Here is an 18,074-nt window from a genome sequence, read left to right as displayed (position 1 = left end):
TCTGTGTGTGTCTCTGTGTGTGTCACTGTGTGTGTCTCTGTGTCTCTGTGTGTGTCTCACTCTGAAGGGTTGTCCGTAGACGCTGTCTCCGCCGTCACCGGTCCCCGTGGGGTCTCCTCCCTGGACAACGAACCCCGGAACCACGCGGTGGAACGGAGACCCATTGTAGTAGCCTAGAGAGACACACAGAGAGAGACACAGAGAGACACACACAGAGACACACACAGAGACACACACAGAGACACACAGAGAGAGACACACAGAGACACAGAGACACAGAGAGAGACACAGACACAGAGACACACACAGAGACAGGGACACACATAGAGACACACACAGAGACACACACAGTGACACACACAGAGACACACACAGAGACACACACAGAGACACACACAGAGACACACACAGAGACACACACAGAGACACACACAGAGACACACACAGAGACACACACAGAGACACACACAGAGACACACACAGAGACACACACAGAGACACACACAGAGACACACACAGAGACACACACAGAAACACACACAGAGACACACACAGAGACACACACAGAGACACACACAGAGACACACAGAGAGAGACACACAGAGACACAGAGACACAGAGAGAGACACACACAGAGACACACACAGAGACAGGGACACACATAGAGACACACACAGAGACACACACAGTGACACACACAGAGACACACACAGAGACACACACAGAGACACACACAGAGACACACACAGAGACACACACAGAGACACACACAGAGACACACACAGAGACACACACAGAGACACACACAGAGACACACACAGAGACACACACAGAGACACACACAGAGACACACACAGAGACACACACAGAAACACACACAGAGACACAGAGACACACACAGAGACTCACACAGAGACACACACAGAGACACACACAGAGACACAGAGACACACACAGAGACACACACAGAGACACACACAGAGACACACACAGAGACACACACAGAGACACACACAGAGACACACACAGAGACACACACAGAGACACACACAGAGACACACACAGAGACACACACAGAGACTCACACAGAGACACACACAGAGACACACACAGAGACACACACAGAGACACACACAGAGACTCACACAGAGACACACACAGAGACACACACAGAGACACACACAGAGACACACACAGAGACACACACAGAGACACACACAGAGACACACACAGAGACACACACAGAGACTCACACAGAGACACACACAGAGACACACACAGAGACACACACAGAGACACACACAGAGACACACACAGAGACTCACACAGAGACACACACAGAGACACACACAGAGACACACACAGAGACACACACAGAGACACACACAGAGACACACACAGAGACACAGTGAGTGACTGAGTGAGCGAGTGATTGAGTGAATGATTGAGTGACTGAGTGGGTGAGTGAGTGACTGAGTGGGTGAGTGAGTGGCTGAGTGACTGAGTGAGTGACTGACTGACTGACTGACTGAGTGAGTGACTGACTGAGTGACTGATTGAGTGAGTGGCTGAGTGACTGAGTGAATGACTGACTGACTGAGTGGCTGACTGAGTGACTGAGTGAGTGACTGACTGAGTGGCTGACTAAGTGACTGAGTGAGTGACTGGGTGACTGACTGAGTGAACGAGTGACTGACTGACTGACTAAGTGACTGAGTGACTGACTGACTGACTAACTGACTCACCCTCCAGGCACAGCTGGGTGAAGTTTCGGCAAGCCAACGGAGTGAGTGACTCGGTGAGTGACTGAGTAACTGAGCGAGTGAGTGACTGACTGAGTGACTGACTGGGTGAGTGACTGACTGAGTGACTGAGTGAGTGACTGAGTAACTGAGTGAGTGACTGACTGAGTGACTGACTGACTAACTGAGTGAGTGACTGAGTGACTGAGTGAGTGAGTGACTGACTGAGTGACTGACTGACTAAGTGACTAAGTGACTAAGTGAGTGACTGACTGACTGACTAACTGACTCACCCTCCAGGCACAGCTGGGTGAAGTTTCGGCAAGCCAGCAGAGTGAGTGAATGATTGACTGAGTGACTGAGTGAGTGACTGGGTGACTGACTGACTGGGTGACTGACTGAGTGACTGACTGACTGAGTGACTGAGTGAGTGAGTGAGTGAGTGACTGAGTGAGTGACTGAGTAACTGAGTGAGTGACTGACTGACTGAGTGACTGACTAAGTGACTAAGTGAGTGACTGACTGACTGAGTGACTAACTAACTCACCCTCCAGACACAGCTGGGTGAAGTTTCGGCAAGCCAGCAGAGTGAGTGAATGATTGACTGAGTGACTGAGTGAGTGACTGGGTGACTGACTGACTGGGTGACTGACTGACTGACTGAGTGACTGACTGACTGAGTGACTGAGTGACTGAGTGAGTGACTGGGTGACTGACTGACTGGGTGACTGACTGACTGACTGAGTGACTGAGTGAGTGAGTGACTGAGTAACTGAGTGAGTGACTGAGTAACTGAGTGACTGACTAAGTGACTAAGTGAGTGACTGACTGACTGAGTGACTAACTAACTCACCCTCCAGACACAGCTGGGTGAAGTTTCGGCAAGCCAGCAGAGTGAGTGAATGATTGACTGAGTGACTGAGTGAGTGACTGGGTGACTGACTGACTGACTGACTGACTGAGTGACTGACTGACTGAGTGACTGAGTGAGTGAGTGAGTAACTGAGTGAGTGACTGACTGACTGAGTGACTGACTAAGTGACTAAGTGAGTGACTGACTGACTGACTGACTAACTAACTCACCCTCCAGACACAGCTGGGTGAAGTTTCGGCAAGCCAGCGGAGTGAGTGAGTGACTCGGTGAGTGACTGAGTAACTGAGCGAGTGAGTGACTGAGTGAGTGACTGACTGACTGAGTGACTGACTAAGTGACTAAGTGAGTGACTGACTGAGTGACTAACTAACTCACCCTCCAGACACAGCTGGGTGAAGTTTCGGCAAGCCAGCGGAGTGAGTGAGTGACTCGGTGAGTGACTGAGTAACTGAGCGAGTGAGTGACTGAGTGAGTGACTGACTGACTGAGTGACTGACTAAGTGACTAAGTGAGTGACTGACTGACTGACTGAGTGACTAACTAACTCACCCTCCAGACACAGCTGGGTGAAGTTTCGGCAAGCCAGCAGAGTGAGTGAATGATTGACTGAGTGACTGAGTGAGTGACTGGGTGACTGACTGACTGGGTGACTGACTGACTGACTGAGTGACTGACTGAGTGACTGAGTGAGTGAGTGACTGACTGGGTAACTGAGTGAGTGACTGACTGACTGAGTGACTGACTAAGTGACTAAGTGAGTGACTGACTGACTGAGTGACTAACTAACTCACCCTCCAGACACAGCTGGGTGAAGTTTCGGCAAGCCAGCGGAGTGAGTGAGTGACTCGGTGAGTGACTGAGTAACTGAGCGAGTGAGTGACTGACTGAGTGACTGACTGACTAAGTGACTAAGTGAGTGACTGACTGACTGACTAACTGACTCACCCTCCAGACACAGCTGGGTGAAGTTTCGGCAAGCCAGCAGAGTGAGTGAATGATTGACTGAGTGACTGAGTGAGTGACTGGGTGACTGACTGACTGACTGAGTGACTGACTGACTGAGTGACTGAGTGAGTGACTGAGTGAGTGACTGAGTAACTGAGTGACTGACTGACTGACTGAGTGACTAACTAACTCACCCTCCAGACACAGCTGGGTGAAGTTTCGGCAAGCCAGCAGAGTGAGTGAATGATTGACTGAGTGACTGAGTGAGTAACTGAGTGAGTGACTGACTAAGTGACTAAGTGAGTGACTGACTGACTGACTGACTGACTAACTCACCCTCCAGACACAGATGGGTGAAGTTTCGGCAAGCCAGCAGAGTGAGTGAATGATTGACTGAGTGACTGAGTGAGTGACTGGGTGACTGACTGACTGGGTGACTGACTGACTGAGTGACTGAGTGAGTGAGTGAGTGACTGAGTGAGTGACTGAGTAACTGAGTGAGTGACTGACTGACTGAGTGACTGACTAAGTGACTAAGTGAGTGACTGACTGAGTGACTAACTAACTCACCCTCCAGACACAGCTGGGTGAAGTTTCGGCAAGCCAGCGGAGTGAGTGAGTGACTCGGTGAGTGACTGAGTAACTGAGCGAGTGAGTGACTGAGTGAGTGACTGAGTGAGTGACTGACTGACTGAGTGACTGACTAAGTGACTAAGTGAGTGACTGACTGACTGACTAAGTGACTAACTAACTCACCCTCCAGACACAGCTGGGTGAAGTTTCGGCAAGCCAGCGGAGTGAGTGAGTGACTCGGTGAGTGACTGAGTAACTGAGCGAGTGAGTGACTGAGTGAGTGACTGACTGACTGAGTGACTGACTAAGTGACTAAGTGAGTGACTGACTGACTGACTGAGTGACTAACTAACTCACCCTCCAGACACAGCTGGGTGAAGTTTCGGCAAGCCAGCGGAGTGAGTGAGTGACTCGGTGAGTGACTGAGTAACTGAGCGAGTGAGTGACTGAGTGAGTGACTGACTGACTGAGTAACTGACTAAGTGACTAAGTGAGTGACTGACTGACTGACTGAGTGACTAACTAACTCACCCTCCAGACACAGCTGGGTGAAGTTTCGGCAAGCCAGCGGAGTGAGTGAGTGACTCGGTGAGTGACTGAGTAACTGAGCGAGTGAGTGACTGAGTGAGTGACTGACTGAGTGACTGACTAAGTGACTAGGTGAGTGACTGACTGACTGACTGAGTGACTAACTAACTCACCCTCCAGACACAGCTGGGTGAAGTTTCGGCAAGCCAGCGGAGTGAGTGAGTGACTCGGTGAGTGACTGAGTAACTGAGCGAGTGAGTGACTGAGTGAGTGACTGACTGACTGAGTGACTGACTAAGTGACTAGGTGAGTGACTGACTGACTGACTGAGTGACTAACTAACTCACCCTCCAGACACAGCTGGGTGAAGTTTCGGCAAGCCAGCAGAGTGAGTGAATGATTGACTGAGTGACTGAGTGAGTGAGTGACTGAGTGAGTGACTGAGTGACTGAGTGAGTGAGTGACTGACTGAGTGACTGACTAAGTGACTAAGTGAGTGACTGACTGACTGACTGACTGAGTGACTAACTCACCCTCCAGACACAGCTGGGTGAAGTTTCGGCAAGCCAGCGGTGCCTCCTTACTCCACAGCTCCACCTCAAGATCTCCGGCCGAGGTCTTCAGCAGAATCTGTCTCGTCCACACGACGCGAAAGAGCTTAGCAGATTTTCGGATTCACTCTCCAGTAACCAAATCGAAATCGTCATTCTGATCAACTACTAAGACGGTGAACACTGCGATAGCGACGCTGCAAACACTCACAGAGACACACAGAGACACACAGAGACACACAGAGACCCACAGAGACACACAGAGACACACAGAGACTCACAGAGACACACAGAGAGTCATAGAGACACACAGAGACACACAGAGAGACTCACACAGACACAGAGACACACAGAGACACACAGAGACACACAGAGAGTCATAGAGACACACAGAGACACACAGAGAGACTCACACAGACACAGAGACACACAGAGACTCACAGAGACCCACAGAGACACGCACAGAGACACACAGAGACACACAGAGAGTCATAGAGACACACAGAGACACACAGAGAGACTCACACAGACACAGAGACACACAGAGACTCACAGAGACCCACAGAGACACGCACAGAGACACACAGAGACACACAGAGAGTCATAGACACACAGAGACACACAGAGAGACTCACACAGACACAGAGACACACAGAGACACACAGAGACACACAGAGAGTCATAGAGACACACAGAGACTCACAGAGAGACTTAGAGACACACAGAGACACACAGAGAGACTCACACAGACACAGAGACACACAGAGACACACAGAGACACACAGAGAGTCATAGAGACACACAGAGACACACAGAGAGACTCACACAGACACAGAGACACACAGAGACTCACAGAGACCCACAGAGACACGCACAGAGACACACAGAGACACACAGAGAGTCATAGAGACACACAGAGACACACAGAGAGACTCACACAGACACAGAGACACACAGAGACTCACAGAGACCCACAGAGACACACACAGACACACAGAGACACACAGAGAGTCATAGACACACAGAGACACACAGAGAGACTCACACAGACACAGAGACACACAGAGACTCACAGAGACCCACAGAGACACGCACAGAGACACACAGAGACACACAGAGAGTCATAGAGACACACAGAGACACACAGAGAGACTCACACAGACACAGAGACACACAGAGACTCACAGAGACACACAGAGACCCACAGAGACACACAGAGAGTCATAGAGACACACAGAGAGACTCACACAGACACAGAGACACACAGAGACTCACAGAGACTCACAGAGACACACAGAGACACACAGAGAGTCATAGAGACACACAGAGACACACAGAGAGACTCACACAGACACAGAGACACACAGAGACTCACAGAGACACACACAGAGACACACAGAGACACACAGAGAGTCATAGAGACACACAGAGACACACAGAGAGACTCACACAGACACAGAGACACATAGAGACTCACAGAGACACACACAGAGACACACAGAGACACACAGAGAGTCATAGAGACACACAGAGACACACAGAGAGACTCACACAGACACAAAGACACACAGAGACTCACAGAGACTCACAGAGACACACACAGAGACCCACAGAGACACACAGAGAGTCATAGAGACACACAGAGAGACTCACACAGACACAGAGACACACAGAGACTCACAGAGACTCACAGAGACCCACAGAGACACACAGAGAGTCATAGAGACCCACACAGACACACAGAGACACACAGAGACCCACAGAGACACACAAAGACTCACAGAGACACACAGAGACCCACACAGACACACAGAGACCCACAGAGACCCACACAGACATACAGAGACCCACAGAGACCCACAGAGACACACAGAGACCCACAGAGACACACAGAGACCAACAGAGACACACAGACACACAGAGACTCACAGAGACACACAGAGACCCACAGAGACACACAGAGACCAACAGAGACACACAGACACACAGAGACTCACACAGACACAGAGACACACAGAGACACACAGAGACACACAGAGAGTCAAAGAGACACACAGAGACACACAGAGAGACTCACACAGACACAGAGACACACAGAGACTCACAGAGACCCACAGAGACACGCACAGAGACACACAGAGACACACAGAGAGTCATAGACACACAGAGACACACAGAGAGACTCACACAGACACAGAGACACACAGAGACTCACAGAGACCCACAGAGACACACACAGACACACAGAGACACACAGAGAGTCATAGACACACAGAGACACACAGAGAGACTCACACAGACACAGAGACACACAGAGACTCACAGAGACCCACAGAGACACGCACAGAGACACACAGAGACACACAGAGAGTCATAGAGACACACAGAGACACACAGAGAGACTCACACAGACACAGAGACACACAGAGACTCACAGAGACTCACAGAGACACACACAGAGACCCACAGAGACACACAGAGAGTCATAGAGACACACAGAGAGACTCACACAGACACAGAGACACACAGAGACTCACAGAGACTCACAGAGACCCACAGAGACACACAGAGAGTCATAGACACACAGAGACACACAGAGAGACTCACACAGACACAGAGACACACAGAGACTCACAGAGACCCACAGAGACACACACAGAGACACACAGAGACACACAGAGAGTCATAGACACACAGAGACACACAGAGAGACTCACACAGACACAGAGACACACAGAGACTCACAGAGACCCACAGAGACACGCACAGAGACACACAGAGAGTCATAGAGACACACAGAGACACACAGAGAGACTCACACAGACACAGAGACACATAGAGACTCACAGAGACCCACAGAGACACACACAGAGACACACAGAGACACACAGAGACACACAGAGAGTCATAGAGACACACAGAGACTCACAGAGACACAGAGACACACAGAGACTCACAGAGACACACACAGAGACACACAAAGACACACAGAGACACACAGAGACACACAGAGAGTCATAGAGACACACAGAGACCCACAGAGACTCACAGAGACACACACAGAGACACACAAAGACACACAGAGACACACAGAGACCCACAGAGACACACAGAGACCCACAGAGACACACAGAGACACACAGAGAGTCATAGAGACACACAGAGACTCACAGAGACACACACAGAGACACACAAAGACACACAGAGACCCACAGAGACCCACAGAGACCCACAGAGACCCACAGAGACTCACAGAGACACACACAGAGACACACAGAGACACACAAAGACACACAGAGACCCACAGAGACCCACAGAGACTCACAGAGACCCACAGAGACTCACAGAGACACACACAGAGACACACAGAGACACACAAAGACACACAGAGACCCACAGAGACCCACAGAGAGTCATAGAGACACACAGAGACTCACAGAGACACACAGAGACCCACAGAGACACACAGAGACCCACAGAGACCCACAGAGACTCACAGAGACACACACAGAGACACACAAAGACACACAGAGACCCACAGAGACCCACAGAGACACACAGAGAGTCATAGAGACCCACAGAGACACATAGAGACCCACAGAGACACACAGAGAGTCACAGAGACTCACAGAGAGTCACAGAGACCCACAGAGACATAGAGACCCACAGACACACACAGAGAGTCACAGAGACTCACAGAGAGACATAGAGACACACAGAGACACATAGAGACCCACAGAGACTCACAGAGAGTCACAGAGACACACAGAGACATAGAGACCCACAGACACACACAGAGAGTCACAGAGACTCACAGAGAGTCACAGAGACACACAGAGACATAGAGACCCACAGACACACACAGAGAGTCACAGAGACTCACAGAGACACATAGAGACCCACAGAGACTCACAGAGAGTCACAGAGACTCACAGAGAGATATAGAGACACACAGAGACATAGAGACCCACAGACACACAGAGAGTCACAGAGACTCACAGAGAGTCACAGAGACTCACAGAGAGACATAGAGACACACAGAGACATAGAGACCCACAGACAGAGAGTCACAGAGACTCACAGAGAGTCACAGAGACTCACAGAGAGACATAGAGACACACAGAGACACAGAGACACACAGAGACACAGAGACACACAGAGAGTCACAGAGACTCACAGAGAGACATAGAGACACACAGAGACACAGAGACTCACAGAGACACACAGAGAGTCACAGAGACTCACAGAGAGACATAGAGACCCACAGAGACCCACAGAGACACACAGAGAGTCACAGAGACTCACAGAGACACAGAGACCCACAGAGACCCACACAGACACACAGAGACCCACAGAGACCCACAGAGACCCACAGTGACTCACAGAGACACACACAGACATACAGAGACCCACAGAGACCCACAGAGACACACAGAGACCCACAGAGACACACAGAGACCCACAGAGACACACAGAGACACACAGACACACAGAGACTCACAGAGACACACAGAGAGTCAGAGACACACAGAGACTCACAGAGACACAGAGACCCACAGAGACCCACACAGACACACAGAGACCCACAGAGACCCACAGAGACCCACAGAGACACACAAAGACTCACAGAGACACACAGAGACCAACACAGACACACAGAGACACACAGAGACCCAAAAAGACCCACAGGGACACACAAAAATCCACACAGACACACAGAGACCCACAGAGACCCACAGAGACACACAAAGACACACAGAGACACACAGAGACCCACACAGACACACAAAGACCGACAGAGACACACAGAGACAGACAGATACACCACAGAGACACACAAAGACACACAGAGACACACAGGGAGTCAGAGACCCACAGAGACACACAGAGACTCACAGAGACACACAGAGACAGACAGATACACCACAGAGACACACAAAGACACACAGAGACACACAGGGAGTCAGAGACCCACAGAGACACACAGAGACCCACAGAGACACACAGAGACAGACAGATACACCACAGAGACACACAAAGACACACAGAGACTCACAGAGACACACAGAGACACACAGAGACCCACACAGACACACAAAGACCGACAGAGACACACAGAGACAGACAGATACACCACAGAGACACACAAAGACACACAGAGACACACAGGGAGTCAGAGACCCACAGAGACACACAAAGACTCACAGAGACACACAGAGACAGACAGATACACCACAGAGACACACAAAGACACACAGAGACACACAAAGACCGACAGAGACACACAGAGACAGACAGATACACCACAGAGACACACAGAGACCCACAGAGACCCACAGAGACACACAGAGACTCACAGAGACACACACAGAGACACACAAAGACCGACAGAGACACACAGAGACAGACAGATACACCACAGAGACACACAAAGACACACAGAGACACACAGGGAGTCAGAGACCCACAGAGACACACAAAGACTCACAGAGACACACAGAGACAGACAGATACACCACAGAGACACACAAAGACACACAGAGACACACAAAGACCGACAGAGACACACAGAGACAGACAGATACACCACAGAGACACACAGAGACCCACAGAGACCCACAGAGACACACAGAGCCACACAGAGACAGACAGATACACCACAGAGACACACAAAGACACACAGAGACACACAGGGAGTCAGAGACCCACAGAGACACACAAAGACTCACAGAGACACACAGAGACAGACAGATACACCACAGAGACACACAGAGACACACAGAGACTCACAGAGACACACACAGAGACACACAAAGACACACAGAGACACACAGAGACAGACAGATACACCACAGAGACACACAAAGACACACAGAGACACACAGGGAGTCAGAGACCCACAGAGACCCACAGAGACCCACAGAGACACACAAAGACACACAAAGACACACAGAGACACACAGGGAGTCAGAGACCCACACAGACACACAAAGACACACAGAGACACACAGGGAGTCAGAGACCCACAGAGACACACAGAGACCCACAGAGACACACAAAGACACACAGAGACACACAGGGAGTCAGAGACCGACAGAGACACACAGAGACAGACAGATACACCACAGAGACACACAAAGACACACAAAGACACACAGGGAGTCAGAGACCCACAGAGACACACAGAGACCCACAGAGACACACAAAGACACACAAAGACACACAGAGACACACAGGGAGTCAGAGACCCACACAGACACACAAAGACCGACAGAGACACACAGAGACAGACAGATACACCACAGAGACACACAAAGACACACAGAGACACACAGGGAGTCAGAGACCCACAGAGACACACAGAGACCCACAGAGACACACAGAGACACACAGAGACACACAGAGACCCACAGAGACACACAAAGACCGACAGAGACACACAGAGACAGACAGATACACCACAGAGACACACAAAGACACACAGAAACACACAGGGAGTCAGAGACCCACAGAGACACACAGAGACTCACAGAGACAGACAGATACACCACAGAGACACACAAAGACACACAGAGACACACAGGGAGTCAGAGACCCACAGAGACACACAGAGACCCACAGAGACACACAAAGACTCACAGAGACACACAGAGACCCACAGAGACACACAAAGACACACAAAGACACACAGAGACACACAGAGACACACAGGGAGTCAGAGACCCACAGAGACACACAGAGACCCACAGAGACACACAAAGACACACAAAGACACACAGAGACACACAGGGAGTCAGAGACCCACAGAGACACACAGAGACACAGAGACCCACATAGAGCCACATAGACCTATAGAGACCCATACAGACAGAAACTCACAGAGACCCATACTCAGAGATTATGGTAGTAGTGAAGATGATGATGGGGGTGGTGATGATGATGATGGTGATGATAGTGGTGATGGTGGTGATGGTGGTGATGATGGTGATGATAGTGGTGGTGATGATGATGGTGATGATGATGATGGTGATGATGATAGTGATGGTAATAGTGATGATGGTAGTGATGATGGTGATGATGGTGGTGATGGTGGTGATGATGGTGATGATAGTGGTGGTGATGATGATGACAGTGATGATGGTGATGATGGTGATGATGATGATAGTGATGGTAATAGTGATGATGGTAGTGATGATGGTGATGATGGTGGTGATGGTGGTGATGGTGGTGATGATGGTGATGATAGTGGTGGTGATGATGATGACAGTGATGATGGTGATGATGGTGATGATGATGATAGTGATGGTAATAGTGATGATGGTAGTGATGATGGTGATGATGGTGGTGATGGTGGTGATGGTGGTGATGATGGTGATGATAGTGGTGGTGATGATGATGACAGTGATGATGGTGATGATGGTGATGATGATGATAGTGATGGTAATAGTGATGATGGTAGTGATGATGGTGATGATGGTGGTGATGGTGGTGATGATGACGGTGATGATAGTGATGATAATAGTGATGGCAATAGTGATGATAGTGATGTTTATGATGTAACCACACGGTACTGACCTTTCCATTCGTGGGAGGCTCTTGAATGTAAATGCTACTCATGTCCGCCCGATGCCTGCCAAATATATATAATCAATACTCCAACCAATAACCCTCTGAGTTATTGATCATTTAAATCGATTGATCAAAATCAGCACCACTGCCTCGAATCTCACCTAGCCGAGGGAAATATGCCAGGCCCGGATCAAACCATTAGCCCACAAAACTTACGGGGGGGGTTTTAATCAATAACATATAAATTAAAAAACAGATATCGTTAAACTATCGATGCAATCAAGCCGGCGGCGATGTTGCCAGCTAATCGATGGTCGTTGCTAATAGATTTAAATGGTAATTGTTCATAGTTTTTGGTTTGATTGCGCTGAAAGTAACGTAATTGTTGGTTTTGTTAATGAGCTGAACCATCAGAAACTCCCCTCCTCAACCAAGCCACTTGGTATCGTCCGCGTTGATTCAGGCGAACGGACGGAAGCCGCCGTGGAAATGAGAAACGCGATTGGTAAATAGGGGTAGTGCTGAGTCTATGGGGCAGTGTTGAGTCTATGGGCAGTGTTGAGTCTATGGTGCAGTGTTGAGTCTATGGGCAGTGTTGAGTCTATGGGGCAGTGTTGAGTCTGTGGGCAGTGTTGAGTCTATGGGCAGTGCTGAGTCTATGGGGCAATGTTGAGTCTATGGTGCAGTGTTGAGTCTATGGGCAGTGTTGAGTCTATGGGGCAATGTTGAGTCTATGGTGCAGTGTTGAGTCTATGGGCAGTGTTGAGTCTATGGGGCAGTGTTGAGTCTGTGGGCAGTGTTGAGTCTATGGGCAGTGTTGAGTCTATGGGCAGTGCTGAGTCTATGGTGCAGTGTTGAGTCTATGGGGCAGTGTTGAGTCTATGGGCAGTGTTGAGTCTATGGGCAGTGTTGAGTCTATGGGCAGTGTTGAGTCTATGGTGCAGTGTTGAGTCTATGGGCAGTGTTGAGTCTATGGGGCAGTGCTGAGTCTATGGTGCAGTGTTGAGTCTATGGGCAGTGTTGAGTCTATGGGGCAGTGTTGAGTCTATGGGCAGTGTTGAGTCTATGGGCAGTGTTGAGTCTATGGGCAGTGTTGAGTCTATGGGGCAATGTTGAGTCTATGGGCAGTGTTGAGTCTATGGGCAGTGTTGAGTCTGTGGGGCAATGTTGAGTCTATGGGCAGTGTTGAGTCTATGGGCAGTGTTGAGTCTATGGGGCAATGTTGAGTCTATGGGCAGTGTTGAGTCTGTGGGGCAGTGTTGAGTCTATGGGCAGTGTTGAGTCTATGGGGCAATGTTGAGTCTATGGGCAGTGTTGAGTCTGTGGGGCAGTGTTGAGTCTATGGGCAGTGTTGAGTCTATGGGCAGTGTTGAGTCTATGGGCAGTGTTGAGTCTATGGGCAGTGTTGAGTCTATGGGCAGTGTTGAGTCTATGGGCAGTGTTGAGTCTATGGTGCAGTGTTGAGTCTATGGGCAGTGTTGAGTCTATGGGGCAGTGTTGAGTCTATGGGCAGTGTTGAGTCTATGGGCAGTGTTGAGTCTATGGGCAGTGTTGAGTCTATGGTGCAGTTTTGAGTCTATGGGGCAGTGTTGAGTCTATGGTGCAGTGTTGAGTCTATGGTGCAGTGTTGAGTCTATGGTGCAGTGTTGAGTCTATGGTGCAGTGTTGAGTCTATGGGGCAGTGTTGAGTCTATGGGGCAGTGTTGAGTCTATGGGGCAGTGTTGAGTCTATGGGGCAGTGTTGAGTCTATGGTGCAGTGTTGAGTCTATGGGGCAGTGTTGAGTCTATGGGGCAGTGTTGAGTCTATGGGGCAGTGTTGAGTCTATGGGGCAATGTTGAGTCTATGGGGCAGTGTTGAGTCTATGGGGCAGTGTTGAGTCTATGGGGCAGTGTTGAGTCTATGGGTAACAGTGTTGAGTCTATGGGGCAGTGTTGAGTCTATGGGGCAGTGTTGAGTCTATGGGGCAGTGTTGAGTCTATGGGGCAGTGTTGAGTCTATGGGGCAATGTTGAGTCTATGGGGCAGTGTTGAGTCTATGGGCAGTGTTGAGTCTATGGTGCAGTGCTGAGTCTATGGTGCAGTGTTGAGTCTATGGGGCAGTGTTGAGTCTATGGGGCAATGTTGAGTCTATGGGGCAGTGTTGAGTCTATGGGGCAGTGTTGAGTCTATGGGGCAGTGTTGAGTCTATGGGGCAGTGTTGAGTCTATGGGGCAGTGTTGAGTCTATGGTGCAGTGTTGAGTCTATGGGGCAGTGTTGAGTCTATGGGGCAGTGTTGAGTCTATGGGGCAGTGTTGAGTCTATGGGGCAATGTTGAGTCTATGGGGCAGTGTTGAGTCTATGGGGCAGTGTTGAGTCTATGGGGCAGTGTTGAGTCTATGGGTAACAGTGTTGAGTCTATGGGGCAGTGTTGAGTCTATGGGGCAGTGTTGAGTCTATGGGGCAGTGTTGAGTCTATGGGGCAGTGTTGAGTCTATGGGGCAATGTTGAGTCTATGGGGCAGTGTTGAGTCTATGGGGCAGTGTTGAGTCTGTGGGCAGTGTTGAGTCTATGGTGCAGTGTTGAGTCTATGGGCAGTGTTGAGTCTATGGGGCAATGTTGAGTCTATGGGGCAGTGTTGAGTCTATGGGGCAGTGTTGAGTCTATGGGGCAGTGTTGAGTCTATGGGGCAGTGTTGAGTCTATGGTGCAGTGTTGAGTCTATGGGGCAGTGTTGAGTCTATGGGGCAGTGTTGAGTCTATGGGGCAGTGTTGAGTCTATGGGGCAATGTTGAGTCTATGGGGCAGTGTTGAGTCTATGGGGCAGTGTTGAGTCTATGGGGCAGTGTTGAGTCTATGGGTAACAGTGTTGAGTCTATGGGGCAGTGTTGAGTCTATGGGGCAGTGTTGAGTCTATGGGGCAGTGTTGAGTCTATGGGGCAGTGTTGAGTCTATGGGTAACAGTGTTGAGTCTATGGGGCAGTGTTGAGTCTATGGGGCAGTGTTGAGTCTATGGGGCAGTGTTGAGTCTATGGGGCAGTGTTGAGTCTATGGGGCAATGTTGAGTCTATGGGGCAGTGTTGAGTCTATGGGGCAGTGTTGAGTCTGTGGGCAATGTTGAGTCTATGGGGCAATGTTGAGTCTATGGGGCAGTGTTGACACAAGCACTGCTTCCCCCCTATGTTCCGTTTGGAATTGATCAAAGCTACCGTACTGCCTCTACTTGATCACTGTGACATTGTGTATAAATCAGCCCCAAGTACTTTACTGAAGAAGCTTCACTCAATGATTCACTCGGGCCTCAAGATGTGCATTGAACTGCCCATATAGGACTCACCATTGCGAGCTCTACATTGGGTCAAACTTAACATCTCTCAATGTTCGACGGCTTGTGCACCAGATCTTATGTATTCACGAAGTACTTACAAAAAAATCCGTACATTACCTGCTGGATCTCGTCGCTGTTTCAAAGAACAAATTTGACCCAAGGTCTACACTCATTTACCAGTTTCACGTTCCCTATTGGCGTACATATACTGGAGGAAGGGAATTTGCTGTTGATGACCCCAGGGTCTGGAATACTATCGCCAATAAACTGCAACTTGAGTCACTACCGATGAGATCTTCACTCAAAACTGCTCTAGAGGAGGAGTTGTACACCCCTAGCTGCCACTGCTAATCAACGGCCTAAAATCAAATGTTTCGCTCCGGATGATCGCTGCAAAGTATGGCCTGGGTTTTGATTCAGTGCGCTGATCTTAAAGGCGCATTGAAACATTATAATACTCCGACTGATTGCTCCTGATGCTGTTGTGGAGTGGCTCATGCAGGCAGCTATGGATGCAGAGTGTGGTAGTACGTGTTGGTTGTGGCATTTATTGTGGAAATTCGGTCACAGTTCCTATGATCACTGTTGTTTCATTGCTTTCGTGGCTTTATTTTGGTGATTTTCGAAAAGTGTATTGGTTTGGCCATGTTTGTGTTGTTGTAGTACAGAGGTAGACTGATGGCCTTAATCCAAGTTGTCTTGTGGTTGTTGTTGTTGTTGTTTGACTTTTATGGCTTTATTTTGGTGATTTTCGAAAAGTGTATTGGTTTGGCCATGTTTGTGTTGTTGTAGTACAGAGGTAGACTGATGGCCTTAATCCAAGTTGTCTTGTGGTTGTTGTTGTTGTTGTTGTTTGACTTTTATGGCTTTATTTTGGTGATTTTCGAAAAGTGTATTGGTTTGGCCATGTTTGTGTTGTTGTAGTACAGAGGTAGACTGATGGCCTTAATCCAAGTTGTCTTGTGGTTGTTGTTGTTGTTGTTGTTTGACTTTTATGGCTTTATTTTGGTGATTTTCGAAAAGTGTATTGGTTTGGCCATGTTTGTGTTGTTGTAGTACAGAGGTAGACTGATGGCCTTAATCCAAGTTGTCTTGTGGTTGTTGTTGTTGTTGTTTGACTTTTATGGCTTTATTTTGGTGATTTTCGAAAAGTGTATTGGTTTGGCCATGTTTGTGTTGTTGTAGTACAGAGGTAGACTGATGGCCTTAATCCAAGTTGTCTTGTGGTTGTTGTTGTTGTTGTTTGACTTTTATGGCTTTATTTTGGTGATTTTCGAAAAGTGTATTGGTTTGGCCATGTTTGTGTTGTTGTAGTACAGAGGTAGACTGATGGCCTTAATCCAAGTTGTCTTGTGGTTGTTGTTGTTGTTGTTTGACTTTTATGGCTTTATTTTGGTGATTTTCGAAAAGTGTATTGGTTTGGCCATGTTTGTGTTGTTGTAGTACAGAGGTAGACTGATGGCCTTAATCCAAGTTGTCTTGTGGTTGTTGTTGTTGTTGTTTGACTTTTATGGCTTTATTTTGGTGATTTTCGAAAAGTGTATTGGTTTGGCCATGTTTGTGTTGTTGTAGTACAGAGGTAGACTGATGGCCTTAATCCAAGTTGTCTTGTGGTTGTTGTTGTTGTTGTTTGACTTTTATGGCTTTATTTTGGTGATTTTCGAAAAGTGTATTGGTTTGGCCATGTTTGTGTTGTTGTAGTACAGAGGTAGACTGATGGCCTTAATCCAAGTTGTCTTGTGGTTGTTGTTGTTGTTGTTTGACTTTTATGGCTTTATTTTGGTGATTTTCGAAAAGTGTATTGGTTTGGCCATGTTTGTGTTGTTGTAGTACAGAGGTAGACTGATGGCCTTAATCCAAGTTGTCTTGTGGTTGTTGTTGTTGTTGTTTGACTTTTATGGCTTTATTTTGGTGATTTTCGAAAAGTGTATTGGTTTGGCCATGTTTGTGTTGTTGTAGTACAGAGGTAGACTGATGGCCTTAATCC

The 18,074-nt window shown here is 48.8% G+C and overlaps 1 protein-coding gene across 1 annotated transcript in view; it reads right to left on the bottom strand.

Moving 5' to 3' along the window:
• Positions 1–12,980, bottom strand: part of LOC144954631 (spliceosome-associated protein CWC27 homolog) — a gene marked incomplete at its 3' end in the record, with an annotated part of 15,123 nt that extends 2,143 nt beyond the window's left edge. Inside the window, exons 1-3 of the mRNA XM_078885085.1 lie at positions 12,789–12,980; positions 5,196–5,292; positions 61–173 (exon numbers count right to left, since the gene is read on the bottom strand). Coding sequence (XP_078741211.1) covers positions 61–173; positions 5,196–5,292; positions 12,789–12,830 — 252 coding nt within the window. The remainder of the gene's footprint in view (positions 1–60; positions 174–5,195; positions 5,293–12,788) is intronic.
• Between the last annotated feature and the right edge of the window lie 5,094 nt (positions 12,981–18,074).

This window comes from Lampetra fluviatilis, unplaced genomic scaffold (assembly GCF_964198595.1).
Source record: "Lampetra fluviatilis unplaced genomic scaffold, kcLamFluv1.1 SCAFFOLD_370, whole genome shotgun sequence".
Classification (NCBI taxonomy): Eukaryota; Metazoa; Chordata; class Hyperoartia; order Petromyzontiformes; family Petromyzontidae; genus Lampetra; species Lampetra fluviatilis.
The sequence above is the reverse complement of the archived record's forward strand: the minus strand, read 5'-3'. Positions and strand labels throughout refer to the sequence as shown.